Here is a 27,874-nt window from a genome sequence, read left to right on the forward strand (position 1 = left end):
CAATTACCATGCAGACTGCCCTTTCAGCAGCACTGCTTCTGCTGAGGCAGCTCAGCAGCTGAGATGTGCTCTGCAAAGTTATGCTTTGGCAGAAGCAGTTCTGCTGAACGGGTGGCCCATGTGATAATTGGCTATCCTAGCACCTCAGCAGCATCTCCTTTCTCCCTCTCTTGTCCCTCTTGGTCTGCCTCCTCCCCCTGTTCCATTCCCAACTTCTGAGACCTCCTTCTGAGTGGGCTCTCCCAGCACTACCCTTCCAGCAGAGCTGCGTCTGCTGTGGTGTAATTTTGAAGCCCAGCATATGAAAGCAGCTGAGGGTGGTGCTGGAAGAGCCCAATTATCACAGGGGGTGGAAAAAGAGATTCTGCAGGCCGCATCCACCCCATGGGTCTTATGTTTGACACCCCTGTTCTAGGTGATTGAAAAACTTCTTGGGTCTTTTTTATTTTATTTTAACCTTGTGAGCTATACTGTTCCAGTAAGTTGAAAGACAGAGAGAGAGAGAGAGAGAGAAGGAGTCAAGCAGCATACCTTGCCAATGACAGCTATGAACAGTATCTTTCTTCCAGTGAGTCACACAGTGGGGAACTCCTCAAAGAGATGGACCTTCTTTCAAGGACATCATCAATTTCAAAATCAGTGGGTCCCTACAAAATACTTGTCCTATTAACCTGGACTATTTATTATCATCAGCAATACCAAATGTACTCAAGTAAAAACAAATATATCAGCTGCTCTAGGAGAATTAAAACAGCTTATTACTACACATCCAGGAACAACTTGATGTATGATCCTGTCCCCTGTTCTTTCCACCTTTGTCTGTCACAGTCCCTTTCTATTAAAGTTCATTAGAAGAACGTATCATTTTCGAGAGACAACAGCAAGTCACGTTTGAGTTAACTTGCATGGATCTGTGTCTCCATCACAGGTTTTTTTAAATTAGTAAGCAAAAGCAGTTTCTGGTTTAAACAAAAACAAAAGTCAGAAAAAATGTATGAGCAGAAAACAGCCTTTCAAAGAGCCTAAGTTAAGAGTTAAAGGGATAATGCACTCAAATGGGGAAAAGTATATCTCTCATCCTACATAAGGCTTTCCAGGCTTATGGTTTATCTTGACTCTGTTGTTACTTGGGGAAGGAAGCCCCACTGAATGACTAGTTGCAGTGGGACTACTTCTGAGTAGACCTGCAAGGATCAGGTCAGTGGCGTAGCTAATGATTGCGTAGCCCAGTGCAAAGCTCAAAATGATGCCCCAGAAGTGATGTCACAACCAGAAGTGATGTCACACTCAGGCTTTTTAAAAAGTGAAAATCAGAAAAAAACCCTGACTCCTCCTCCCAGAAGCTCCCCGCCTACTTGCTCTGCTGCTTCCCCCCAGCCAGTGGCATAGCTAAGGCATCTATCTGCTACCTGAGGTCAAAGAAGATTTTGTAGCCCCCCACAACAAAATCAAAGTTAATTAAGTAAATAAAAGTGTGCCCATTATTGGTTAGAGACACTGTGCTGTGCTGAAGAGGGACAGTTATTCTCCCCCTGCTAAATATAAGAGGAGCACCACTTGAAAAAGTACCTCTTTACTCATTTAGCGGGGTAACTGTATTATGATACATAGAAATGATAGGTGACTCATATTAACACCCTATTGGTTCCATGTTGTATTATAACATCTCATTGGTTCTCAGAAAAATCAGTTTCATAGGTCAGCTTTAACTTAAGAAAATCCACTTTTTGTTCTATAAGGCAGTTGTGTTTTCATTCTCTGGTTAATTGGCCATAACATTTGATAGAATACAGATATTCCATGAGGTTTGTTTCATTGAATTCTGCATTAAATTACCTTTCCAATGATATATAACATGATGGTATTATTCCTACATACCAATTTTTTCACAATTTTAGTCACTAGTGTTAAGCTCGGCTTGTTGCCCCCCTAAAGCTTGTTGCCCGGTGCAACTGCTACCCCCTGCACCCCCTTAGCTATGCCACTGGATCGGGTTGTCCTGGTAAGCCTCCCAGCTGCTGGGGTCCTTGTATATTTCCCCCCATGTGGGAAAAAAGCAGCATGGAGCACTTTAATTAGAAATATGGCCTGCAGAATAAAGTTAAACAGCAACACAACAGCAACAAAATTTGTACGCACACACATACATCCTGGGACTGCATTTCCAGCTGAAAGATAAATGTATCAAGAGACCACTCACACATCTCCCACACCCAGCCTAGGTGGGTTCTAACAACTAGGTTTTAGTTCTGTAAAAGTGTTCCATGCCTTTTCTTTACCACACAGATTGCTTGCTAAGGAACACTGAAAACCCTTCTGGAATATAAGAACATAAGAACAGCCCCACTGGATCAGGTCATAGGCCCATCTAGTCCAGCTTCCTGTATCTCACAGCGGCCCACCAAATGCCCCAGGGAGCATACCAGATAACAAGAGACCTCATCCTGGTGCCCTCCCTTGCATCTGGCATTCTGACATAACCCATTTCTAAAATCAGGAGGTTGCGCATACACATCATGGCTTGTACCCCGTAATGGATTTTTCCTCCAGAAACTTGTCCAATCCCCTTTTAAAGGCATCCAGGCCAGATGCCGTCACATCCTGTGGTAAGGAGTTCCACAGACCGACCACACGCTGAGTAAAGAATTGGCCTTCTTTACTGCCGCCACACATTGGGTTGACATTTCCATCGACCTGTCCACCACCACCCCAAGATCTCTCTCCTGATCTGTCACAGACAGCTCAGAACCCATTAGTCTATATGTGAAGTTTTGATTTTTTGCCCCAATGTGCATGACTTTACACTTACTGACATTGAACATTTGTGGACAGTTAGAAATAAGTGCGAGAAGAAAGGTCAGTTCATTGAAAGCGTTCAACAAAACTTCTGTCAACAACAACTCTTGAAATGGATCATACTCACATTGGAAAGTCTTTGCCTGGCCTCATCTGAGGTTAGCAGATTTCTTACTCTCTCATTTATCTCTTCCCAGCTGGAACTGGGGCTGGAGTAAAACCTAAAAAATGTCAGCAGACTCAAGTCACTTTATACTCATTCTTTTAATTTCCACACAGACAGCCCCATCAGGTAACAAAGAAAAAATGTCAGTTACTTGAAGCATTTTCTACATATCACCACTCTAAGCCAATGAGTGACCTAAGACTCTGGCTTGCAGGTATCACCAAGTGACATTAATAAGATGTACTCCTGTAAAAGTGCACAACTTATTCAGCTGAATTAATTACCAATATCCCAAAGTTCCAGATGCATACTACACTACTGTATCAGATTCCATTGTAGCTTGTTCTTGGTACTAACTTAAGAACATAAGGGCTGCTTTGCTTGGTCAGACCAAAGATTCATACAACTGGGAGTTCTGTTCTAGCCACTTAGACAGCTCTAGACACATACAAGCATGGCATGAAGATTACCAATTATTATTTAAAAAATTTGTACACTGCTTTCCAACACAAATAGTTCACAAAGTGGCTTGCATAATAGAAAGCATACCATTTTTAACATATAATTGTGAAAAGGTTTGGTCTGGTGGTTAAGCAAGTGCCTGCCTGAAGAAAGCTAAGCAGGTGTGAAAGCTTGAAAGTGCAGAGCACAACCAAGTTGATGGCTACACTTGGACAGAAACAGTTAGGGAACTGAGGGTTCAGTGAGTTCCTGTCACAGAACAATACTGTAAAAACCCCAATGGAAAAAAAAAAAAGGATTTAGGACTAGCCTGCCTGTGTAAACCGCTTTGAATGCTGTGTAAAAAGAGAGAAAGGTATATATAAAAGGTGTATATAAAATAAAAAAAATGATTCCCTGGCTCAATGTCTCTCATTCTGAAAAAGATACAAACCAGCAAACAGCCACTGGAAAATACGCTATGCTGAGGTGAACAGGGACAGTTTCTCTCCCCATACTAAGAGAAACACTACTTAAAAGTGCCTCTTAGTCTAGTTAGTAGGAGCAAAATCATGGCTTATTGTTCGTTGCTAGAATCTGGGGGATAAACTACATGTTATGTTAAGGACAGCATTGACCTTTGGTGCAAATTGAGAGGTTTTTCCCCCCTAAATATCAGTATTTAAGGCATGCAGGAGTGGGATCAAGATCAGGGTTGTGGCAGGGGTTTTTTTCCTCACTACGGTCCTGATCCATATCAGACTCCCCTATTCTCCCTGGTAATGGTTGCTATTTGCAGAGATGAAGCTGCCATTGGCAACAATGGCAGCTTCTGTCCTGGGATTATTGATAGTCATGGAGAGGGCAACACCAACCAGGAACACAGTGAGGACAAAGGGTTAAATCCCCACATCCTTCCCACTTCCCTCCCAATCTGGGTGCCCCCACCATGCTAGTATTAGGGTTAAAAGCACCTAAACAAGTGTCAGTAACATGCTGTTAAATGTGATTGCCAAACAACTGTTTCAACCACCGACCTCTGTTCTCTGCAATGTAGGAACAGGAGACACCAGCAAAACTGCTCTTCCTGAAATGAGGAACAACAAATTCTGCTGCAGGGATCAATTTCTGCCAAAATGCTGATGATGAACCCAAAGTTCCTCTTTTCTAAAGCAATGACAAAGGAATTCAAATGTGGAATTCTCTCAGATCTTCTGAGCTATTTATACCACAAGGTCAGGATTGTTTATGGGATCGGCCCAGAACTTTGTTCCCTATTTTTCATTAACTCTGCAGCTCAGCATCAGTCTATTGCATCCAGTCAGCAGGACAGAGAAGGAAGCCCAGAACTGTCACTTTAACTTGTCACTAGGAGAGAACTCTGGATATTTGCAATCCTCTACAAAGTTTCAAGACATCAAAGAAAAGAACATGAAAGACAGATTTGCAGCTTCTGCATTTACAGCACAATCCTACACATGTTTAGTCAGAAGCCTATGTTCAAAGGAAGTTCCTAGTAACCTAGGAAGTAAACTAGGAACCTTACCTACTAGTAAGTAGTTCCTAGTAAGTGCGCTTAGGATGGCAGTCTTACAGCCCAATCCTGAGCTGCCTGGTGCATTGGCAGTGGCGTCACTAGGATTCATGTCACCTGGTGCAGGATGCCAGCATGTCACCCCCCCCATGCCATGGGTGGGCAATACCCCAGGTGGTGGGCGTGGTGATGTACCATCACTCCTCCCCCACGGGTTTTTTGGCTGTATCTTTTGATAGAACAAAGATAGAATACATTCTGCATGAAATTACGCATTGATTGATATATAACATGATGATATTATTCCTGCAAACTGTGATTTTAGTGATTTTGGTCACTAGTGGTGTCACACACACCCCCAGGGTGTCAACTTACTAACACCTTATTGCAGCAGTTCTCAAACTTTTAGTCCTGGGACCCACTTCTTAGAATTACAATCTGTTCAAAACCCACCAGAAGTGTTGTCATGGTGGAAGTGACATCATCAGGCAAATTGAAATAAATAAGTATAAATAATTAAAGTAAAACAAATAATTAAATAAGCAGAAGCTAGCCCTAGTCCACCAAGTGAATTTCCTCTGTAGCCTGCCTGCAATAACACCCCCCCCCCTCCAAAATCAGTAAGGTTTTCAGCACTACCCACTGCCCAGTTCAATTTAAGAACTTCTATTTAAACCAGATCACTGTCAGGCTTTGCAAGTCTCAAAAAAGTTCACCTTATCAGCTGAAGCTTCTGTTTTGATCCTTTTTAGTGGGGGGGGGGCTGCCTTCTGGAGCATTTGTTGAGCTCCAGTTCCATCAGATCAGGACCAGTCTGGTGGTTTCACATTCCCCTTTGCCTGGCCTGACCACCAGCCAAGGCACATTTGCTTACTCGCAAGTAAACGCAACCATGGGGCTTGGTTTCGCTTTTCATAGGGCTCAATACATATATCTGCTTGGAGGGAGGTACTTCCTTCTCAGGTATTTTTGGGAACTGCATTCATTGGATCAGGACCATTCTGGTGTCATTGGATTCCTCTCAGCCTGCCCTTTCCAACATACTAAGGCAAGTTTGCCTACTCACAAGTAAACGCACGATACAGCTCAGTTTCACTTTCTATAGGACTCCACGCATTTTTTGTTCCCTGGTTTTTCTGGCCATAACTTTTAATAGAAATGAGATATTTCACTCTGGTTTATTGCATTTCATTCTGCTGGAAATTCCACATCCAACGGTATATAACATGATGGGGTTACTCCTAACCACTGCGATTTTAGCGTGTCACCCCCCCCGTGCGCGTCACCCGGTGCAGCCCACACCACCCGCACCCACCTAGCGACGCCACTGTGCGTGGGGCTGCAGCAGTGCTGAAAATTGCTGCCGCTGCATCCAGCATTCCCCAGGCAGCCACAGCTGCTGCCTCCTTGGGAGAAGGGGACTTTTGTCCCCCTCCCCCTGGGTAAGGCGAGTACTTGGGGCTACTCAATTCTACAGCAACCCAAGGATCAATACAGAATCAAGACCCTTCATGTCAGACAGGCAGCCCAATACAGAGGCTCAGGATCCAGTAGAGCTTTGCTTCACCAGTCCCACCTCCCACCTGCCCCGCTCCCACTCCCCAGCACACCTCCTCCCTGCCCTCTCCCTGCCCTCCCTCTGCCTCCTCCTGCCCTGGAATGCCTCCTCCCATCCTCCCCCCACACCGCCACCTACCTCTCTGCTACCCAGCAGTCTGCGTGACCACTGAGCAGCAGAGCTCTGGTGCTCCACTGGCACTCCAGACTGCAAACGTGCCTTACAGCACATTTGCGACAGTGTGCACTAGCAGTGAGCCGGCATGCACTGCGTAGGATTGGGCCCTCAGTCATTAGAACATTTATTTATTTATTTATTTATTTATTTATATATTAAAGTCATCTTTCTACGTAGCAAATCTGTTCATTTTTTAAATTTATGATAAAAATAATAGAGTCATGATACAAATGCGTAAAACCAGCAAAGGATGACACGAAGGATAACTGATCAATTACCAGAGGCCTTGGTAAATAAGAATTTTTCATGTCTAACTGTTAATACTGTGGGCACATCATTCTTATAAGGGCTGTTCACTCCTATGTAGCAATGGAGGAGGAAGCACTGGCCCAGTGGCACAGGTGATTGGTGGGTCCTCTTGTTACCATCACACAGTACAGCAGCCATCACTGGCCTCATGGCCAAAGTGACAGGGACAGCCTCCATTGCCTTGCTTGGTGTGGGATCATGCATCCATTGCCCTTCTAACACGCCAATTGATTATTGATAAATTGGCAACGTTGAAGAACATCTGCGCACAACCAAGCTGGCAGTTACTGCCCCATGACTGTGCAGTGACCCTCTCCTCTCAATCTTTTCCTTGTCTGCTTAATCTTCCCTGCTTCCCCATGGAGATGACTGCTGATCCTGGCGGTGACAAGGAGGAGCAACAACAGCAACCTGTCCAAGAGCAATGAAGTAATGGGGGAAGGTAGCACTGATTCAGTTGCACTGGTCCAGAGCTGATTCCTGTGGGCAGTAGATCAGGCAGCACAAAACCTGCTGACTAGTAATGCTGAGCCTAACACTTAAGTGTCTCAAAAAAAATAACCTGTATGCGGGAGATGCCCATCTTCCTCTCGGACTTGGTGACCGGTAACGCTGTGGGGAGGCAAACGAAGTTTGGTGGCAACGAGTGGGAGAGATGGATGAGTAATTGATAGGTTTCCTGGTTTCAAGAGGTGATGAATCTTGATTACATGTGCAGTGTTCATCTGGCTCTCTGATAACCTGTGAAACAAGTAAAAATGTTCCAAAGGTTAGAACTCTGGAGGAAGAAATGATGACCTCTGCACATAATGCCTATGAATGGGCACAGCGAAAGATTCCCAGGGCCACTTCTTCAGGCACAACTATCAGGACAAAGATAGGTTCCTACCTGTCAAATAGATACTTGACGTTTTCCAGAAAACACACACTTGCCTTAGGGCAATTGTATCCAATTTTCTAGTGCTGATGCAGCTTCAATGCAGCCCCCAGGCAAGGGAACAAATGTTCCATTATCTTGATGAGGGCTTTGTAACTCTCCCCCCACCACAGGATGCAGCACACATCCCATTGGAACAGCTGCATCAGCCCCAGAAAGTTGGATAGGATTGGGCCCTTAGAGCCCAATCCTGAGCTCAGCATGCTGGCTCACCGCCAGCATGCACTGTTGCAAATGTGCCATGTTTGCAGGCCCTAGCACTGGTGCTAGCCCAACGTTGGGCTAGCATGTTTGTGGACCCTAGCACTGGTGCTAGCCCAACATTGGCCGGTGCTGGGCTAGCACTGGAGCTCCACTGATTGGCAATCGCATGGATCATCGAGCCCCGGAAAGGTAGGTGGAGGGTGGGAGGAGGCAGCGGGGCAGGAGGGAGGCGGGACCAGTGGAGCTTTGCTTGGTGCCTGACACGGAGGCTCTTGATTCTGTGCTGACCTTTGGGTTGCCATAGAATTGAGTAGCCCCATTGCGGGGCTACTTGCTTTACCCAGGGGAAGGGGACGAAAGTTCCCTTCTTTCGAGGAGCCACTGGCAGCTGCCTGGAAAGTGCTGGATGCAGAAGCAGCCATTTTCCGCGCCACTGCAGCCCTGCATGCTGGGCAGCTCAGGACTGGGCTGCCTGTCAGTCCAGATAGAAAATACAGACATATACTAACAATGTGCATTCCCCACTATCAGGATCAACCAATCTCAGCATACCACAGTAGGGATCATAAAGAAGAAGGTATTATCTAAGCAGGTAACCTAGGTCAAGGCCATTGAGAGCTGTAAATCCAGCACTTTGAACTGTGCTCCAAGACAAACTGGAAACCACTGCAGCATGGGTGCTATTTATTTAATTAAAATATTTCTACCCTGCCTTTCCCCTTACAATGAAGGTGTCCAAGCAGCTTACAGTACAATATCAAAAACAGTACAAACAGTCAAAAAATTAAAAGCATTAAAACATGTAATAATTCAATAAAATAACAGCAGCATGAAACCATACCAATAACAAGAACAAAAGGAGTTAAGCAACAACAAAAGAGAAAAGGCAAGGCAAAAGAAAAGAGACTTCCATCCCCATCAAAAAGAGAACAGGGAGGGTGTACTTCTTAGCTCAAGTGAGAGGGAATTCCAAAGCTGTGGAACTGCCACAGAGAAAGCCCTCCCATTTGTTGCCATCTTTTTAGCCTCAAGCAGGGGCAGCATGCTTATGAGTGACTTCAGGGGATGGGCTGTCTCATATGGGAGCTGCTATCCCCAAAGTTACAATAAATCTGGCTCCCAAGCTTTGCCACACATGGTTCTACAAGATGCCAACATATTCATCACTGATTTAGAGAAAACATGCCTGTTGCTCCTGAACCCAAAGGCCTCTCCTCTACCTGAAATACATGGAGAATATCTTTACAGTCCAGACTCTTGGGCAGGAGGCCCTTGAGAAGTTCCACCACGTGTTCAACAACTTTCGCTCCACCTGAATCTCAGTCTGAACTACACCACTGAGCTGTTTCACTTTCTGGATATTAATGTACAGCCACATGATGGACTTATAAGCACCATCCTATACTGGAAACTCACTCCTACATATACCTACATATTTCCAGTTCTTACTCAAAACATACCACACAATTCATTTACAGCAAGCCCTAGGTATTTGTTGTTTCCTACCCACATACACTACCACAGGGAGCATTCACTCACTGCTTTAGAACCAGTGGTAGGTTGTCAAATTAGGACCTGGTTCAATTTGCCACTCAGTCATGAAGCTCACTGGATGCTCTTGGGCCAATCACTAAACTCTCAGTCTCACTTACTCGCAGAGTTGTTGTGAGGATAAAGGTGGGGAGAATAATGTGCACCACTCTAAACTTCCTGGAGGAAGGGCACAACATAAATAAAACAAATATACAAAATAATGAGAAATCATTCATATTTTATTTCATATCAAGTAGCCTCCTGTCTTACATACCCTACTTCTTACATTACCTTAGCTGTGGGACATGATGCTTTCCAGCTATCAACCGATAATGCTGCCAAAAAAATTAATTAAATAATGATTATACTACATATTTCTCACATGGAAAGAGGACTAAGAAAAGATCATATGATGGTTTAATGTTCCCTTTACATGAGAATGTAGGTACTTTGCCAGGTTACCTGAACCTACTATTAGCTTCACAAGTGTTAGGTGCCAAACAATATTCCAGTTGTACCATTGTGCAACCCCTTCGCTGAGTGCATAGGAGTTCCTCATCATTTGCAGTGATGATGTCAAGCATCCTCACTGGACTTCAGGGAATGCCGAGCTCCAAGCTGCACAGAGCTCGGCTTTGAGCTGTGTGGCCATGCAGCTTAAAGGGAACCATGGTGCCAAGTGCTGAAATCCAGCATATTCTGATTAGAGACTAGGGATGGAGCCTGTTAAATATGGAGGCAATGTCAGAGGTGATAGCCTATTCACCGTTTGGGAAGGGTGAGTAGGTGGGTCAGCAGCTTCAGAAAAATCTGAAAATGGGACTTAAGAGCTGTCAGTTTACAAACTGCACAGCTTCAAAGAATCAGCTAGCGCTGTGGTTCCCAAACGTTTTAGCATCGGGACCCACTTTTTAAAATGACACTCTCTTGGGACCCACCTAGCATTAGCAGACTTGCAAAAAGAAGTTTCACCTTATCAGTTGGTCAAGCCTCTGTTTTTATCCTTTTTACCATGAGGATGTGGATGGGGCGCTTTCTGGAGCATCTGTTGAGCTTAGTTGTCATTGGATCAGGACCAATCTGGGGGCCTTGTGTTCCCCTTTGCCTGGCATTCAACAGGAGCCAAGGCACTGTTGCCTACTTGTGAGTAAATGTGCACATGCTGCTCTGTTTCAGTCTACACAGGGCTCAATTCATTTTTCTTATCAGCTTGGAGGGTGGGGACCTCCTTCTGCAGTGTTGTTTGGGCATCCATTCATCAAATCGGGGCCATCCTGGTAGCGTTGCAGGCCTCTCAGTCTGCCTTTCAAAGCTGACTGAGGCAGGGTTGCTGTACATGAGTAAATACACAAGTGCAGCTCCATCTCCTTTGGGTTCAATACAGTTTCCTTGTCAACTTGGGGGGGGGGGAGACTTCCTTCTCAAGTGTTTTTTGGGACCTGCATTCATTGGATCAAGATGATTCCAGTGGCAGTCCTCTCGGCCTGCCCTTCAAACTGGACTGAGGCACAGTCATCTACTCTCAAGTAAATGTGCACGTGCAGCTCAATTTCATTTTCCAAAGGGCTCAATACATTTTCCTGGTTAGCTATCAGCTATCAGCTATCAGCTATCAGCTATCAGCTTGTCAATTTCATGACCCAAACACCGACCTAGCATGTTGCTTTTCTGGCAATTGGCCCAAAAGCAAAACTGAAGAGGTTCTAGCCTGCCTTATAAGCAGAGGCTGTGTTGAGGTCAATACAGAGAAGAACAATATACTAAGTCCCCTGCTTACCTAGAGGTTAGGTTCAGGAGGTCTGTTCATAACTTGAAATCAACATAGGTCAGAACGGGCTCTTGTCAGTTCAGAGCTATCATGCCTGAGCAGAAGTACCAACAAAGGGCAAATTGCACCTGTGTGAAAGGGCCAAGGGAGCTGCCCATAGCTTGGACATCTGTAAGTCAAGCAGCATCAGCATATGACATGTTGTGGTCAGAATTTGCTCTTATACATGTTGTGCTTTGGGCAAAAGATTTTATGGCCTTCAGGATTTGAGAAGATGGATAAGTGTCAAGCTGGTTTTTCTCTGTTTCATGAAGCAGCACTTAAAATTAAAAAAAAAAAGACTCTGCAAGTAAAAACAGATCCCCTCTGCAATTCCAACTTAATGTGTGCCTTCCAAAGGGTCTCATGCTGTACTGTGAACGTGCACAAGTAAAGAATGTATGTGATATAATGACATTTATTTTAATAACCAGTTAAGCACCATGGTTGACCAGAATTCAGAACGCAATCCAAACAGCGTTCTCAGCAGGTGCAGACCCCTGTACCTGCTCCCAAGTGCTGCAAATGTGCCATAAGACATGTTTGCACTGACATGGGACTTGATTGGGCCAGTGTAGAGGCTTCTGCTGACCCAAGAGGACCAGATCCAGACCCTGTGCTGGCCCAATAGGGTACGTTTGTGCCTGGTGGCACAGGAGGTGGGAGAGGGTGGCAGAAGAGCCTGGGATGGTGGCAGGATCAGTCACAGCAGAAGTGCAGGCTGCATCTTATCCCTTAGCCTGAGCAGCCTTACATGAGCTGCTTGAATTTGCGCCAGCTAAATAGCTGCCATGGATTCAATAGCCCCATAGGGCAGGCTAGAGCTTGACATGGGGTAAGGAGAAAAACATCGCCCAAGGTGACCTCCAGACTGCACCAGGCCACTGTAGCCTGCATATTCCATGCAGGTTAGGATTGTGCTGCCTATAGCTCAGGAAGTACATAAATTATCTATGACTGTCAACACGGAATACCTACACTTCAAGTGTACATTGGCTTCATACTAATTTGACTGTCATAGCTTTCCCAAGGAATTTTGGGAGATGTACTTTGGCAAGTCCACGTATAAGACACTTATGTGACTCTTGCTGGCCAGATATACCTGACCCCTCCAAGCAATTTCAGAATTAGGTTTCAGGATTCCTTGGGGAGAAGAAATGACTATTATACCAGTTTAATTTGGAGGTATAAATCCACCCTAAGGATGGAAGGACCCAAATTCATTCTTCAAAGGGCTGAATTATTTGAGTTCACTTTGTACAGCAGCTTTAGGCCTCTCCAGACAATGAAAAAAAACTCTTAAATGTATTTTTGGTGCTTTCAACAGTAAAAATAATGTGATTGTTTCATGAAGGAAGGCTACACACTGAGAAGAGAAAGCTTAAATATACCTTTCCACCTTTTCATACATTATAAGAGAGGTGAAGTGACAGTCAGAAGTGGACAATGTTGAAAGAACTAAAACGAGGGAGGAAAACAGGCCCACAGAAAACGGGAACCAGCTTTGGGCCCAATCCTATCCAACTTTCCAGCTTCGGTGTAACCACAATGCAGCCCAGTGGAAGGAGAACACATCTTCCCATACTTTAAGAAGGTCCAATTGATTCAACACGGGATGCAGCGCACACCCCACTGGCACAACTGCACCAGCAACGGAAAATTGGACCCTCAGGTCGCAATCCTAACCAACTTTCTAGCACTGACATAAAGGCAATGCAACTCCAAGGTAAAGGAACAAATATTGCCCTACCTTGAGGAAGCTTCCATGACTGCCTCCCAACTGCAGGATGCAGCACATGCTCCACTGGCACAACTATGCCAGTACTGGAAAATTGGTTAGGATTGCGACCTCAGTCTAGTAAAGTTCTAAAACTTCTCTCTGTAGTAAATAAGTCTTTAGCATCAAGTTGAAGAATTTCTTTACTTCAATGGCAGATGCATGGCAAGGTGTGAGACTTGCAGCTGACCACCCAGATTTGAAACACATCACTTGGAGGTTAAGTCCTACTAATCTCAGTGGGACTGACTTATGTCATGGTTCAGGATCTAAGTGCAAGGCATACTGGACATTGCTTTGAATTGGGGGACAATCCTACTTTCCACTGAAATCAATGGAGCGAAGTGTACAACACATTAATCTAAAGGAGCAAGCAGAGAGAACAAGATTCATGGAGTACAGTACAATGATATCACAAGTTCCTCTGCTATGGTCTTCACATTCTTAGTTGTATACAACCAAGTACCTCGTTTCAACTGAAATGGACGAGAATTCCTCAATGGACTATTTTGCCTTGCATTTCGAGAGGTTACCTCTAATGGAGTTTGTTCAAACATTTTAGAAGTATCTACCTAAAAAAATGAAGAAATGGTATAAATATTCTTAACATAACAGCTATATTCCTCCCCAACATTGTGAGGGGAAAATGGTAACTGGATGTGGGTGTTGCACATATAGTAATAAATCCTGTGGCCCTTTTAAGCATTACAGGCACAGAATCAGGAAGTAGCGTTCTTGGGCAGCTGCTAGGGAACAGCATCCTGGCAGGGCCCACTACTGACAGAAGGGACAGGATTTGGCACACGCCATCACCACTAGATTGACCCCCTCCCGCAGCCTCCCTGCCCCATTCCTCCCTCCTCTCCGTTCAGTTAAGCCCCTGTCCCTGCCCCCATAGCTGCTTTACCTGCTCCGGCAGCCAACAGTGGGATCTGGCAACAAATGGGGAGTGCTGCTGCCTCTTGCAGCACCACTCACAAAATGGCCACCAATGGAGCACTCTGTAGCAAAGCACTCCAGCCAGCAGCCCAAACTTACACAAGATTGGGCTGAAACAGTATTGAAAAATTAAAATGCTACAGAACATAAAAAGCAGAATTTTCTCAGGACATTGAGGCTCTTCTCAGGTAAAATACTGATGTTTCACCAGTGCCTTCCCTTAGGGCACACATACTACTATTCCGTGACATGGGGGGGGGGGTGGACACCCCATAAAAAAATGGCAGACATCAGAGCAAGTGACCACTTTTCTCACAATGCCCCATAATAGCATTCTGTGGAGGTATTGTAGGGAGTGGGTGGGGGTGGCAGCTTCTAGCCAGCAGTTGCTAAGAGAAGTTTCATTTCTGCTGCCAGTAGCAATAGCAAAAAGGGGAAGAAATTAAAAAAAAATGAACTACCACCAAAGCAAGCCCCCTCACCTTCACAGGGGAGCTCATACATATAGAAGGGGGCCACCAAAGAGCACAAACCACCCCCTTCAAACCTGGAGTTCACCCTTAACCATTACCATAAAATGTATGGAAGGAATAGTCACTTATTATGGTGTCTCTCCCTATGCCTATACCCACCATGGGTCAAAAGGTACCAAAGTGATTATGCAGCTTGTTAGAGCTGCTTCACATATTGTGACTACATTTCTCTTAAAATCATAACGTCTGAACTACCTTAATGCATTTTTCTTATCTCATACACACTGTAGAAACATGTAGAGCTGGGACCACCTGAAGCTCTCCATTTCCACATTATATACATTATAAGAAAAAGATGGACACATGCTTCAAATAGTACAGTTTTACCAGGTATGAAACAGACACGAACCCAGTTAGTTAGAACGTGTGAAGGTGCCTCAAGTGCACTTCCCATGATGCCCAGAGACCTATGCATGAGCAGTGAAATCCAAGGCCTTAAAGGCAGCCATGCACAAAGGGATGTGCCTCTTCTTGCCAACACCCTGCTCCCCTGAGGATTCTACCAGGACAGTCAGGAGGATCTGATCTCCACCATGAAGATCAAGGTCTGCTTAGAGGTTTTTAGGTCCTGCCATATCCCAGTGATATTACCAGCGCACATTAGAACTATTTGTAATCAGTTTGGACTTGGCACTGATATCCAAATTACTTGCAAACTGGAGCCCATCATTAACTCCAAAACTGAACTGTTATGGATCAAAACTGGCAGGTTCTATCCAACTCTACCAAAGAGCAATTATATGCTCCATAAATAGAAGAGTATACACACAACACTGTTTTTGCACAGCGTTCACACTATGGAACTTTAATTTTCCTAACACTTCTGTTCATTTTGTAGTAGAAGAAAGGACACAATGCCCACTTTAATCGACAGAACAATTTCTAAAAGTTACCTTCATTATTAGTGTTATCAGTGAGGACTTACATGTCTAACTACAAAAGGTGGCCTGGTGGTTGTTTCTGCTTTCTGCTTAGTAGATCTCAAGCTCAGAGGAGATGTCTGTTGCTGGTCATCTTTAGATAAGTCAAGGAGGTGCTTTGTCTGGTCTGGAGATGGGGATCGCAAGGATCTTGAAAATCTTCTGTAGCTCTTATTCTTTCTTGTCCGTGCTGGCGAGATGCTCCTTCGCCGGGGTGATGCAGAAGAAGTTCTTCTTACCCGGATTTTATTCCTCTCCTGAAAAATACATTCATATTGGCACCCCCTATTTAGAAACCTAGGTATAGGAGCAATAGGTGTAGCAATACAGTAGTAGGCAGCCATATCAATGGCTGGTTTACCTTTCCCCAGAACAGCCCCATGCCAACAGTATGGGGATTTCACAGGTCACAATCCTCCCTGTTGTTTATCGGAATAGACTGGGGATGTTACCGAACTCCCCTGCATATAGCATGCATGAAGCACATCTTCTGACCCAGGGTCAATGCCAGGAGAGCACACAGCCCCAGCATGGTTTAAAAGTCATTTTCATCCAACCTTTGTTCCGTCCCACCTCATGAAAACTTAGATGGAGGCTGGAATTTTCCATAGGTAACTGCAGCTTATCCCTATCTGAACCCAAAAGACATAGCACATCCTGTTATCAAAACTAAATTCAGTCTGTTTGGACAAACAACAGAATAGAGCATCCTGACCCCAGGATGTCCCTGCCAACAGAGACCCATATCATCCCATCCTCATCTTAGTTTCAGAAGTTGCAGTAATAACCCCCTTATCAGGCTCTAGACATCTGCTGTCTCCTCTATCTAAATCCCACTGTCCCTTCTCAACCAAGGGATTTGGTTTGACCTGTTGTGATGTGGGAAAATGGGAAGGTTCCTGGAAGGATCTATACTTCAAAGTGGTGGGCAACCACACAAACAAGATTCACCTACCCTCTGTGCAAAGGAATGCAGTTGTTATAAAGTCCCTAATTCCAATTCTCAGTTCACTCTGATGTGAAAGATTTCCAGTGTGTGCGATTATCACTGTGTAGTGTTAGCACAGTGTTCTTGGTGACCATGCCAGTCAGTCAGTGCATGGAAAAATATCTGCATATTTCTACTAACTTTGCCTTCTTAGACTGTCTGTACATATATCTCTTCTTTTAACATCTCCTCCCTCTCTCAAAGCATAAGCGTTTGTATTTTTCTTATATTGTACAATTCTGCAGAAAGTTAGTTTCAGTTGCCTCTCCATAGTTTGGCTGGCATCTTAATCCCCCTTAATTTGACAGCAAATTGAAGCTCCCCTCCAAGCTCTCAATCTTTTTCCACCAACACTCCCCCACCACCACATGCCTCCTGGATAAGCAGGCTAGTGTCCATAGCACTATTTCTCTTTTTTGTCCTCATTCCCCTGCCTCTATAAAAAGGCTAAAGTCAGATTCAGAAGAACAGTGGTCTTTCTCTTGCCCTCCCTTATTTCTTCCTCTCAGATCTAGTAAGTTTCAATATAGCTTCTGCCTATTCAATTGAAAACACAGTATTTCTAGAGCCTTGGCTTGATTTTATTGCTCTAATATTGGAATTAATTCTTCAATAAACTGGCATTGGGTCATTTCAATAACTCTTAACTCTTGCCTCCTCTTTTATTTCCTTAAATGCCAATGCATAATGTGGGTATGAATGAGCCTGTGGTCTTAGTTCCCTCAGATGCATGCCTGAGGAAGCATGTACTTATTAATACAGGACTCCTAGATTGGCAGCTCTCGCACTCTCTTTCTGCAAATCAAAGGCATAAAGAAAGATAGTGTAAACCATGGGGCCATATGCAAGAGATAATATCTCTAACAATTATACATAAAAGCTTAAACGTATATAATAGATCTCTAAGTTTCAGAAATGAGGTTGTTCAGAATTGCTAAAAATATGTAACAATATGAGAGATCTGCCTGCATGCAAAATTCGTGTGTTTATTGTGTCATATTAACAGCACAATCCTATTCATGCCTACTCAGAAGTAAGTCTCATTGTGTTGAATGGAGTTAACTCCCATAAAAATGTATACAGGTCTGCAGCCTAAGTGCATCTGTGTAATGAAGAATAGAAAATTTGTCTGAAAAATTTATAGCCCTCTTTTTATAGGTTGTTCAGAATATCCTAAAACTTATAAAACAACATAATTGAAAAACGAAAAAGTTCAACAACTAATCAAATGATAAAATACATTTCCCTTCATATTTGACTCAAGCAGCTAACATACGTACACGATACCATCTTCTGGACTGAAGTGGAAGTTGTGTAATAGTTGTTCTTGTGGAAAACTCTAATTTTGGTGCAATGCCCTTAGAGATTTTAAGAGAAGGGGGGAAAACAGTGTAAAGAAACATGGTGAGTAGTCACACATAAAAACAGCATAGAAAATGATACAACTGCACATTTTCATTGTCATCACATCTCATCTTGGTTTGAAAGGCCACCAGCAGCCCTAAGACTTCACTGTTAAAGGAGTTCAAACTGCCAGTTGACAGAGCACTTAATACATGCAAGTGTACTTAATGCTTCCAACGGAAAGTACATAAAGGTGTTAAACGATCATTGAAGTTATCTCAAGCACATATTTTGAAGCTACAAGCACTACCGAAAATCTCATTAGCAGGTTGCTTCGCTAGTTCTGTTTTGCTATCCTGATTGTAAAGTCCTGTGGAATTAATTTGTATTTTCTGAATCAGATTCTATTTTGAGGAGTAAGAAACAGGTGCCATTTCAGCCTACTCATGTGTTTGCACAGGTTGCTGGCAGCACTGACCTGTGTCAGCATACAAAGTGTGTATATAGTCAGATCCAGTCATTGCCACAAGGACTGCCAAGCTTTACACCAGATACACTGCCACCAAAAAGAAGAAGAAAAGAAAAAGTGGTCACTCACCTTGTTCCTTCCCATGTGTCCTTTTAGTCAAAACAGGAAGTGCGAGTCATGCTGGGAACTCTCAGCGTGCACTGCACTTTCCGCTATCCTTAAAGAGACTTCAAGGAAGGAGCTGGGTAAGTGGCTGCTCCCCCAGTCCCCCTTTACCTTCCTTTTTCCTTGTGTGGCTCCTTTAAGTTTGGAGGGAGGAAAGAGCAAGGTGAGTCAAGCAGATGACCACTGTCTGCATTGTTTTTTCAGGTGCAGGTAGCAACAATCCATTTCCTTCCTTGCATGAGAAGCAAAATGAGTGGATAGGGAAGCAGAAGCAGATTGATGTGACTCAGTCTGCAGCAAGCTGGAGAGAGGTGGTGGCAGACTCGGGGTGAATGGGAATCTGCTGGTCCCCCCACAATCTGCTGCTTCATGACTAAGCTGGCTCTGCATTGCCGCCGCCACCACCTCTATGAAATGGGGACCAAACAATCCACAGCCCAATCCTATGCATATCTATTCAAAAGTTCCACTGAGTTCATTGGGGCTTCCTCCTGGGAAAGGATACAAAGGATTGTATCCCTAATCCTCATAGCAAATTATTATGCATGAAAAAATTGCCACATAGAGGTAGCACATGGGGAACAATTTAAACCAGTATCCAAATGGTGATAGACTCAAAGTCTATATAGGAACAAGATCAAAAATTACAGGTCATGCCTCGTTAGCCACTGGATATCTGTTCCAGAACCATCAGTAGATACCAGATCTGTGGAAAAACAGCTTTAAAGACCTACTTCCATGTTTCCCACTCCTCTGTTGTCGCCCCAGAATGCATCAGTATAGATACTATACCACTTTCAGCCACTGGATGTGGAGAACAATGGAATTTAATGTAATAATTTGATTCTATTATTCACCCCATCTAGTGGCTGAATGAGGTATAGCATTTATACAATGCATTCTGGGGCAACAATGGAGGCACAAAAAAACCCAGAAATGAATCTTTAAAGCTATATTTAACCCCAAGAAGCTTGTAACCACTGCGGTTTAACAGTGTAAAGGTGGGAAATTGGATTTTGGGACTTTATTTTCCTTGTTACAAGGCATTTAAAGGAAGGCCCAGGTATCAGTGGTGAGTCATATCAGTGAACACCAAATCCATAGATACTGAGGTCCCACTTGTATATTCAATAAGCGTGTACTCAATGAGATATAAATAAACCATAGTAACTCTGTAGCACTGGTTTTAAAAAAAAAATAACTTGGATGCCTGTTCAGGACTGAATTAAAATAAGAATGGGAAACAATTTGGTTATCATTACTTAAACATTCAGGCTGTAATCCTAAACTCACCTACATGGGAATAAACTTACCTACATTCAGCAAGATTTTGTTTTGAGTAAACATACACATAATAGGAACAAACTGAGAGTCTGCTAGGCATAAACTGACAATAGTAAACAGAAAATTTTCCTTAGTAAATATGCACTAGCATTTACCAACACAAATTTTAATTTTTTAAAAAGAACAGTTTCACTACTTCATGGACATTAGGATAAATGTACATTTTCACTATGGAACACAAAGAAGTGCCCACCATTTTTGTCAAGCTATAGTAAAGTTGGATTATCAAATACTTTGAGAGTGCCAGTGTATTTATTCATGTCAAATACTCAAGTCAACAGTCATGATTATTCTTGTCAAAAATGGTATCTACCACTGAACTTGGGAGATCAAAACCAGCTGCCACTGGCTAGTAGATCTGTAGTACAGTCCCACAAATGCAGACAAATTATCTGACACATGGTTCTCACCTGAAAAGTGATCCACACTCACGTTAAAAATTAAACACTTTGTAGAACACTGAAATTAACAATTAACTTCCTTGCACCACTAACATACTGAAGTCCACATCTTAGGAGGTCCTGCTTAGGAAAAAGTATGATTGTTCCATTAGAAAATACCACTGTGGCACTGTGCAACAGCAGCTATTATAAGGAGTGGCTGAAAAGGCAGCAGGACATGAGTTTTGACCAACTCATAGTTAGCTACATAGTGTGTCACAACTGTCCTAGAACATTTTATAATGAGATTGCATAGCTGGACTTGAAGCTATACACAGGTGCATGGACTGCCAAATCAATGCACTACAGCCTCACAGACATACCTACAAAACATTTTTGGCAAGTGGAGTAAGTCAGCTGGTTGCAACCATAACTGCAAGTCCTGAGATATATCAGAAATTTACAACAAAACACTATACACTTATTCAGAAATTGCCCCATGTACAGTGGAGTCTTACTCACAGGTAAGTAAATATAGGCCTGCAGCCTTATTTACTGCATTTATATATAGTACTACTCTTCTCCCCAAACACTTCAGTAGGATATGCTCATGGATTCATAGCACATGCTCCCATTTAGGTACAGCTATATTGGTTTTATTTATTTTTCTAAGGCCTTTATTTCCTATCTTTCCATTATCAAAATAATGCCCAAGGTGGCTTACAACAATTAAGATTATTATTATTAAACAGTAAGACCACAGCAGAAAAATAGAAGTTACAGAACCTTCTCACTTTGGTATATTCACAAACAATCACATCATAACAACTTACAGGAAAAGAAGGATTTGTTTTCATTAGTAACTCTCTGTCCACTCCGGCATATGTAGGAGTCAGTTTGGGTTCTGGGAACAGAAAATCACGAGTATTCTCCTCATAAAATGCAATATCTTCTTCCTCTGAAATATTAAAAGATAAAGATTGAGTGGGAGGAAGATTGGGTGGAAGGAAGATGCAGTCATTACAACCAGCCTCCCAAATGGAACACACTATCTCTTCATACCTCAAAAGAAACCCTTCTTGGAATTAGTGCACTCTCCTCCAAGAACATTCTGTCACCTTGTGTATAACCTTGTTGAATCATGTGGGAGACTAACGGTTGCAATTAGAAAACTAAGAAAAGCACCTGCTTGAGAAAAACAAAATCTGGAATGACTAAACATTAAAGACCAAATGAGATGTAACTTTAATCATGCCATAGGCTTCTGGAAATAGCACTGATTGGAGAGTAATCAGGAGGACCATGGCAAAGGTTGGTATAAAGCCGCCCCCCAAAATCCCACTGTGGTCCTAATCCAGACTGCCTTCTCCCAGCCCATACTATTTACAGAGAAAAAGCAAGCATGCCAGGGCTGATTAAAGTCACATCTTGTTTGGTCATTCCAGAATTTGTCAGGGAAGTCTCCAAAAAGGTCACTCTTGCCTAATCTCAAAAGCCATGAACATGCCTCAAAACCAAGTTACTGCCTAAGTTCATTTTCCACTGCTCAGGCTGCTTACAGCTAAGAAAAGCAAAATGAAGGAGAAAAGTTCATTGAGGCTTTCTTCTGAAATGAAAGCCTGGGCTTAGGTTAGCCAAAGTAGAGCATGATGCCATCTTTAGTCCTCAGTCAGACAAGTGCCCAATTCTGTTCTGAGACAGGAATTCTATAAACAAACTGTACAGCTGATTTAGGCAATGTCCGAATTTAGGCAATGTCCGAAATTATGTGGCGTCAGGGATACATAGCATTAAAACCACATTCCTACTTCTCCTTTTATTATCTGTTTTTAGTTAACTGTTTGTGGGGAGATGATATGTGGCTAATGCTATAAACATCAAAGACAAATAGGTAGGATGATGCTTGGGGTTTTCTACCATAATTATGGGGGGGGGCTGTTTCTTTGCATTTAAGTCTTCAGCATTTTGAGGAACTAGTCTAGATTTATGTGCAATATATGGCCTTTACTGCTGTAGCTCCAACTGAATATCTTCCTCCTCTGAACTCTTAAAGAGACATCTAATATTTAGATTTTGCTGGGCAAAAATTTAGATATTATATTCTCTTCTTTTTCGTTCTCACACTCACCAAGCTCTTAAAGGGTCAACACTGTAATTACAGGATGATCAATTCTGGCATTGTTGTTGTAATTAGTTGGAATAGTAGGTAGAGGAAATCCCAACCTCTTGCCTGCTTCACTTGCCTCCCTGCTTCAGCATTCATTTCTGCTGCCACTTCCTATAATGGCTGCCTAGGGGAATGCTGGGCTCCCAGCATTTTCTCCACCACTGGCCTTTAGAGGAGGAAAAGGAAAGAAACTGCAGCAGCACTGGACATGATGAGGAAAGGAAAGGAGGATACTCTCTCCCTGCTCTCACCACCACCACCTCCTCCTCCTCTAATGGCCAAAGGAAGGAATGTTTGGAATGCAGCATTCCTTCTGCAGCCTTCAGCAGAAGTGGTGGTGAAAGCACTGGACATCAAAGGAGAGGGGTGAGCCCCCATTGACCTCTCTCCTGTGGTGCCATCTAACCACTTCCTTCAATGGTCATTGTGGGAATTCTGCGTTCACAGGTTGAGAACCACTGGACAAAACAACTGTGCTTCTACTTCTTTCAGCTTGCTTTAAAAAAAAAAAAGTTAAAACTGTCAATATGTTCTCTCTTCTTACTATTTAGCTATATTTGCTGGCCCATTTCACTTTTCTTCTCATGCTTTGCCTGATGGATCTTTATGTACATAATGTCCAAAACAGATCTCAGAAGGACTCTGAAGTCAAATCTTACAGAAGTTTTATCCTGCCACCCTGTGTTCATTTCTCAGAATGCCACAACACACATTTTTCCCATTATGAATTACATTTGATTCCACAAACTTGAAATTATGTACTGTATGTACAATAGTTTCTATAGCAGGTGGTTTTCTCCAGAATCTCCTCCTCATTGGTGATAATCAATAATGGAAGCAAACACACTTGCAGCCTTCTGGTCCTGTCCCCACACAACACTATTGTGGACAATAGTGGGGAATAGGACCTGGCTGTCATTGATCTTGTAGGTCACTTCCAACTCGAGATCCTAAGATGTGGGGGAGCGGGGTTAGGGTTAGGCACATTATGCATAATAAATTATCAGGAGACCAGATAGTCATTCTTTCTCTCTTGCATTGACAGTAACAGCAAAGAATATTTGTTTCCCCCCTTACCTGAAGATATTAGTTCAGATAACTGAAACTTGGTTACATTCTCTAAAGAAAAAAAAAAGATGAACAATGTCATTCATGACATCTGAAGTCCATTCATTTAAGCTATATTTTCAATTAGGGCCAAATTTCTAGAGCTTATGAATAGAGGTGTTTGTTTCTGGTGAGTAAGATGGGTTTACTGAACAAAATGGGCTTACTTCTGAGTAAAATAAATAACACCATTTTCAAACACCTCTAGTTATGAGACATAACACAAGCATCTTCATTTGACTGAGAGTCACAAGACACGAGATCAAAACTGATATAACATTACAACATACGTATTTTTGCCTTCTATTTTTGCTTTCGTTTTTCAAAAAATTGCAGTTGTGGGACCATTAACCTGGATCAGGATCACAATCTGCAGAGAAGAAAGAATTTAGTCCAGGAGTGGCCAACCTTTCAATTTCAGGGCTCCTGGATCTTTAGCAATTGTGTAGAGGAGGGAATTTCAGCAGGTGCTGTTTATCAGATGACAAGTTACATGTGCTGAAATTCCCTCCTCTACATAATTGTTAAAGATCCAGGAGTCCTAAAGCTGAAAGATTGGCCACCCCTGGTTTAACCCTTTCCCACATGTCATATACCTAATGAAAATTAAGTTTCTGTTTTTCTTTGGAAGAGAAAATGCTATGAGTATAAACAGCAACTTCCCTCTTAGGGCAAGTAGCATGTGGCCTAGTCCCCATCTAGATCAGAAGATCTGTAACTCCTATTTTGAAAAAAACAAACATGGAAAAGCATAGACATAGTGAACAAAATGTCCAGTTTGAGCCAGGAACTTTCCTTTTTGACAGTGATCTATTTTCTTTATTCCTGTTCTATAGACACAACAATCTCAGTCCAGTTTGTTGGCTAACCTGAATTAAAAGAGTGGCGATACCAATGCTATCCAAATAAGAAGGACTCTGCCTTTTTCCTGTCTATCACATCTTCTCAGTCTGTTACTTTAGGAAGAAAGACGAGATCTCTATTGAATGGCTCTGAAGCCCACAAGCTTCTGTTTAGGCACTGCAAATGAGGCTGCTTAAGAGAGACACACTGCCTGGCACAATCAAATACAGATCTGGAATAATGGCAGAATTACCACTTCAGGAAACAGGTTTTGGAAAACTTACTCTCTAGCAGTTCTACCACAGCAACAGGGTCTGTAGCCTTTTCAAATACCTACAGAATAGAAGCAATGGCAAGAACTTAAATAAAATGACCCATTAGAATCAACCTAGTAAAAACATCTTTCTTTGTAAATTATCTCTTTTAATCAATGATGTTGATTAATCAACTGATGACACATAAACAGTCACATGGTCAAAGCTTCAACATAGGTGCCTTTTGTGATATCAAGGGAAGTTTAATATCTTATAAAATAAAATGACTGTTCGACAGGAACACCCTCTTTACTATTATATTTATTATATTAACACAACAGAACTAAGACAATCTCAGAATTAAACAAGTCTGCTTTTAGTCTGCAGTTGTTTGAAACCTTTAGCTAAAGGATGATTACTACTAAGCAAATCAAGTAACAGCCCAATCTTAACCTGCCCTGAAGCAGGTCAGGCTGGCTGGCTTGCGCTGCATCCAGAGCAGGGCTGGGCCAAGTTGCAGCACAACTCGGAGTAAGGGGAATTCATTCATTCATGTTGTGTGGTAGCTACCCCATGGGGCTACTTGGATCTGTGCCACCTAAAGAGGCTAGGCTGCCTGGGTGGGGAGCTTTGATTCAATCTGCTCTCTCTAGATCCTGCTCTCCTCCTAGGCTCGGTCTTCCCACTGGCCCACCCCCACCCATCTGCCCCCCACCCCAGAACGTCTCCAATCCATCCTTCCCCTGCCCTTCCCAGACAGAGCAGGCTTTAAGGCAATTGGGGAGATTTCACCCAATTGGGCCCTGTGCAATTATATCAGTGTCATAAAACAAACCTTCTTAATTCCACAAAAACCATGTCCTTGGTACCTAGTAACCTGACAAAAACAAACCCTTTCAAAACAGGGGAGCTGATACATTTTCCACAAATTAAAGTGGATGGGCTGCAATCAGATAAATCCAAAGCAAATCATAGGCTGCAATCCTATGCGCACTTACTTGGAAGTAAGCTCCATTGACTACAGTAGGATTTACTTCTGAGTAAACATACGTAGGATTGTGCCGTTAATGACCTTTTCATACGCTGAAGCACTGTCTATTTTGATTGGCCAGAATAATTCTTGAGTTGCCATATTTCAGCAACAATTTCAGTAACATTGCTGATTGCCACAATCAGCAAATCTCAGCGCTCCCAATGCTGCACCTTTAGAAGGATGCCTGCAGAATGGATTAAAAGTTTAAAAAAAATTCCTTCCTTTGATATTCATCATGTGTAGATGTGCATGAGTACACAAGACTGTTGTATTGGTGTTCTGCTTGTTTGTTTTATTGGACATTATATCGTGGACATTATATATCTGGACTTTCAGAAGGCGTTTGACACGGTCCCTCACCAAAGGCTACTGAAAAAACTCCACAGTCAGGGAATTAGAGGACAGGTCCTCTCGTGGATTGAGAACTGGTTGGAGGCCAGGAAGCAGAGAGTGGGTGTCAATGGGCAATTTTCACAATGGAGAGAGGTGAAAAGTGGTGTGCCCCAAGGATCTGTCCTGGGACCGGTGCTTTTCAACCTCTTCATAAATGACCTGGTGCTGGCGTCTAGCCTAGACACCTTTAAAAAGGGATTGGACAAGTTTCTGGAGGAAAAATCCATTATGGGGTACAAGCCATGATGTGTATGCGGAACCTCCTGATTTTAGAAATGGGTTATGTCAGAATGCCAGATGCAGGGGAGGGCACCAGGATGAGGTCTCTTGTTATCTGGTGTGCTCCCTGGGGCATTTGGTGGGCCGCTGTGAGATACAGGAAGCTGGACTAGATGGGCCTGTGGCCTGATCCAGTGGGGCTGTTCTTATGTTCTTATGTTTTCTAGAGGCATATGGCAGTCATTTTTGGAAAATGAGTGCAGGGCCTGAAAACAGACAAGACCAACTTTAATAAAATCTTACATTACCTTTTCAAACCACAATTTCTCACGAAATAGGAGAGGGAATATGGGAGGACGACAATCAGTCTCTTTGCACTGACCCAGGATGCTCACATGGAGATAAACATCATTCTTCTCCATCAAGTACACACCAGGACAAGTGACCTTTAAGGAGAGAGAGGGAGCAAAAGAAAAGCTCATCATCACTTGAAAGTAATAAGCAGTAGAGTTTGCAACATAAGGTCATACAACTATAAGTAGTATTTCCTACAATTTCTGCTACATGAGTCCTGTTCTCAGGCTATACAAAAAGTTGGTATACTTTTAAAAAGATTACATTTCATTTATTGTCACTTCTCTCCTTCATCACTGAGTTTTGGAAGAGTAAGGAAAATAATTCCTTGGCTTTGCAAAGTTGTTGATACATCATCCTGTTGGCCCATTTTGAAACTATCACCAATGGTCCGGTTCTGCTCACAAAATAACAACATTAACAGCTAAAATAAGAGAGTGTGCAGAAGGCCAGCACCATCCCCCACCAGTCAGGGCAAGACTTCAAAGGCAGATCTCAGAAATTTGCTTTCAGGTTGGAGCCCTGAGTATCTCCTCTGGGAAATTAGCTCTAGTTTTGCTGAGAACCAGGGCTTGGGGGTGGGGGGTATAGGATGCAGCTGGGGATGGAGGGGGGGCATAGGTTGCATCTATTGTTGCCTGCCCCCTTCCAATGTGGACAGTGAGAGCTGTAGTCCTAAACACACTTACAGCCCAATCCTATGCATGTCTACTCAGAAGTAAGCCCCATTGATTCTAATGGGACTTACTCCCAGGAAAGTGTGGATAGGATTGGGCTGCCAGGCTCCAATCCTGTGCACGCTGACCTGGGAGTAAAGTTCATTTAACACAGTGAGACTTACTTCTGAGTAAACATGGTTAGGATTGCACAGTTGTGCAGAGAAAGTCCCACTAAGCACACTTGGGTTTACTCCAGAGCAATCGTGGACAGGTTTGCATGCTGGAACTGCAAGAAGCAAGAGCATCACCACCTGCCCGTGAGAAGTACACACGTGTGAATGAAGGCATGACACGTGCCAACAGCTACTGTGGTGGGGGAGCCTTGCATAACCCCCTGCCCTGCCCTGCCCTGCCCTGCCCTGCCCTGCCTCTCTCTCACCGCATGGATCTGCAGCTCCACCACGACCTTCAGCGGCATCCCTGCCTTCTGCCAGCCCCGGGGTGGGGGGCCCTCCAAGCGCTAG

General features: G+C 43.3%; 1 protein-coding gene across 1 annotated transcript; it reads right to left on the reverse strand.

The window, feature by feature from the left end:
* Positions 1–545: 545 nt before the first annotated feature.
* Positions 546–27,828, reverse strand: SPATA6L (spermatogenesis associated 6 like). The gene is made up of 12 exons (XM_066612580.1): positions 27,790–27,828; positions 26,646–26,783; positions 24,723–24,771; positions 23,566–23,607; positions 21,155–21,279; positions 17,900–17,977; positions 15,637–15,888; positions 13,706–13,811; positions 9,947–9,990; positions 7,544–7,722; positions 2,924–3,017; positions 546–647 (listed from the first exon to the last, which is right to left on the reverse strand). Exons 1-12 carry the CDS (start codon positions 27,826–27,828, stop codon positions 546–548), a joined length of 1,248 nt encoding a protein of 415 aa, XP_066468677.1.
* Between the last annotated feature and the right edge of the window lie 46 nt (positions 27,829–27,874).

This window comes from Tiliqua scincoides, chromosome 2 (genome assembly GCF_035046505.1).
Source record: "Tiliqua scincoides isolate rTilSci1 chromosome 2, rTilSci1.hap2, whole genome shotgun sequence".
NCBI classification, from domain to species: domain Eukaryota; kingdom Metazoa; phylum Chordata; class Lepidosauria; order Squamata; family Scincidae; genus Tiliqua; species Tiliqua scincoides.

Excerpts from the sequence above, each read along its gene's own strand:
- SPATA6L (XM_066612580.1), bottom strand. The coding sequence starts at position 27,828 with ATGCCGCTGAAGGTCGTGGTGGAGCTGCAGATCCATGCG. Across the intron at positions 17,978-21,154 it reads AAACAAATCCTTCTTTTCCT|GGCATTGCACCAAAATTAGA; the intron begins GTAAGTTGTTAT and ends AAAATCTCTAAG. Across the intron at positions 3,018-7,543 it reads TGGGCATCTCCCGCATACAG|GTTTTACTCCAGCCCCAGTT; the intron begins GTTATTTTTTTT and ends GACATTTTTTAG.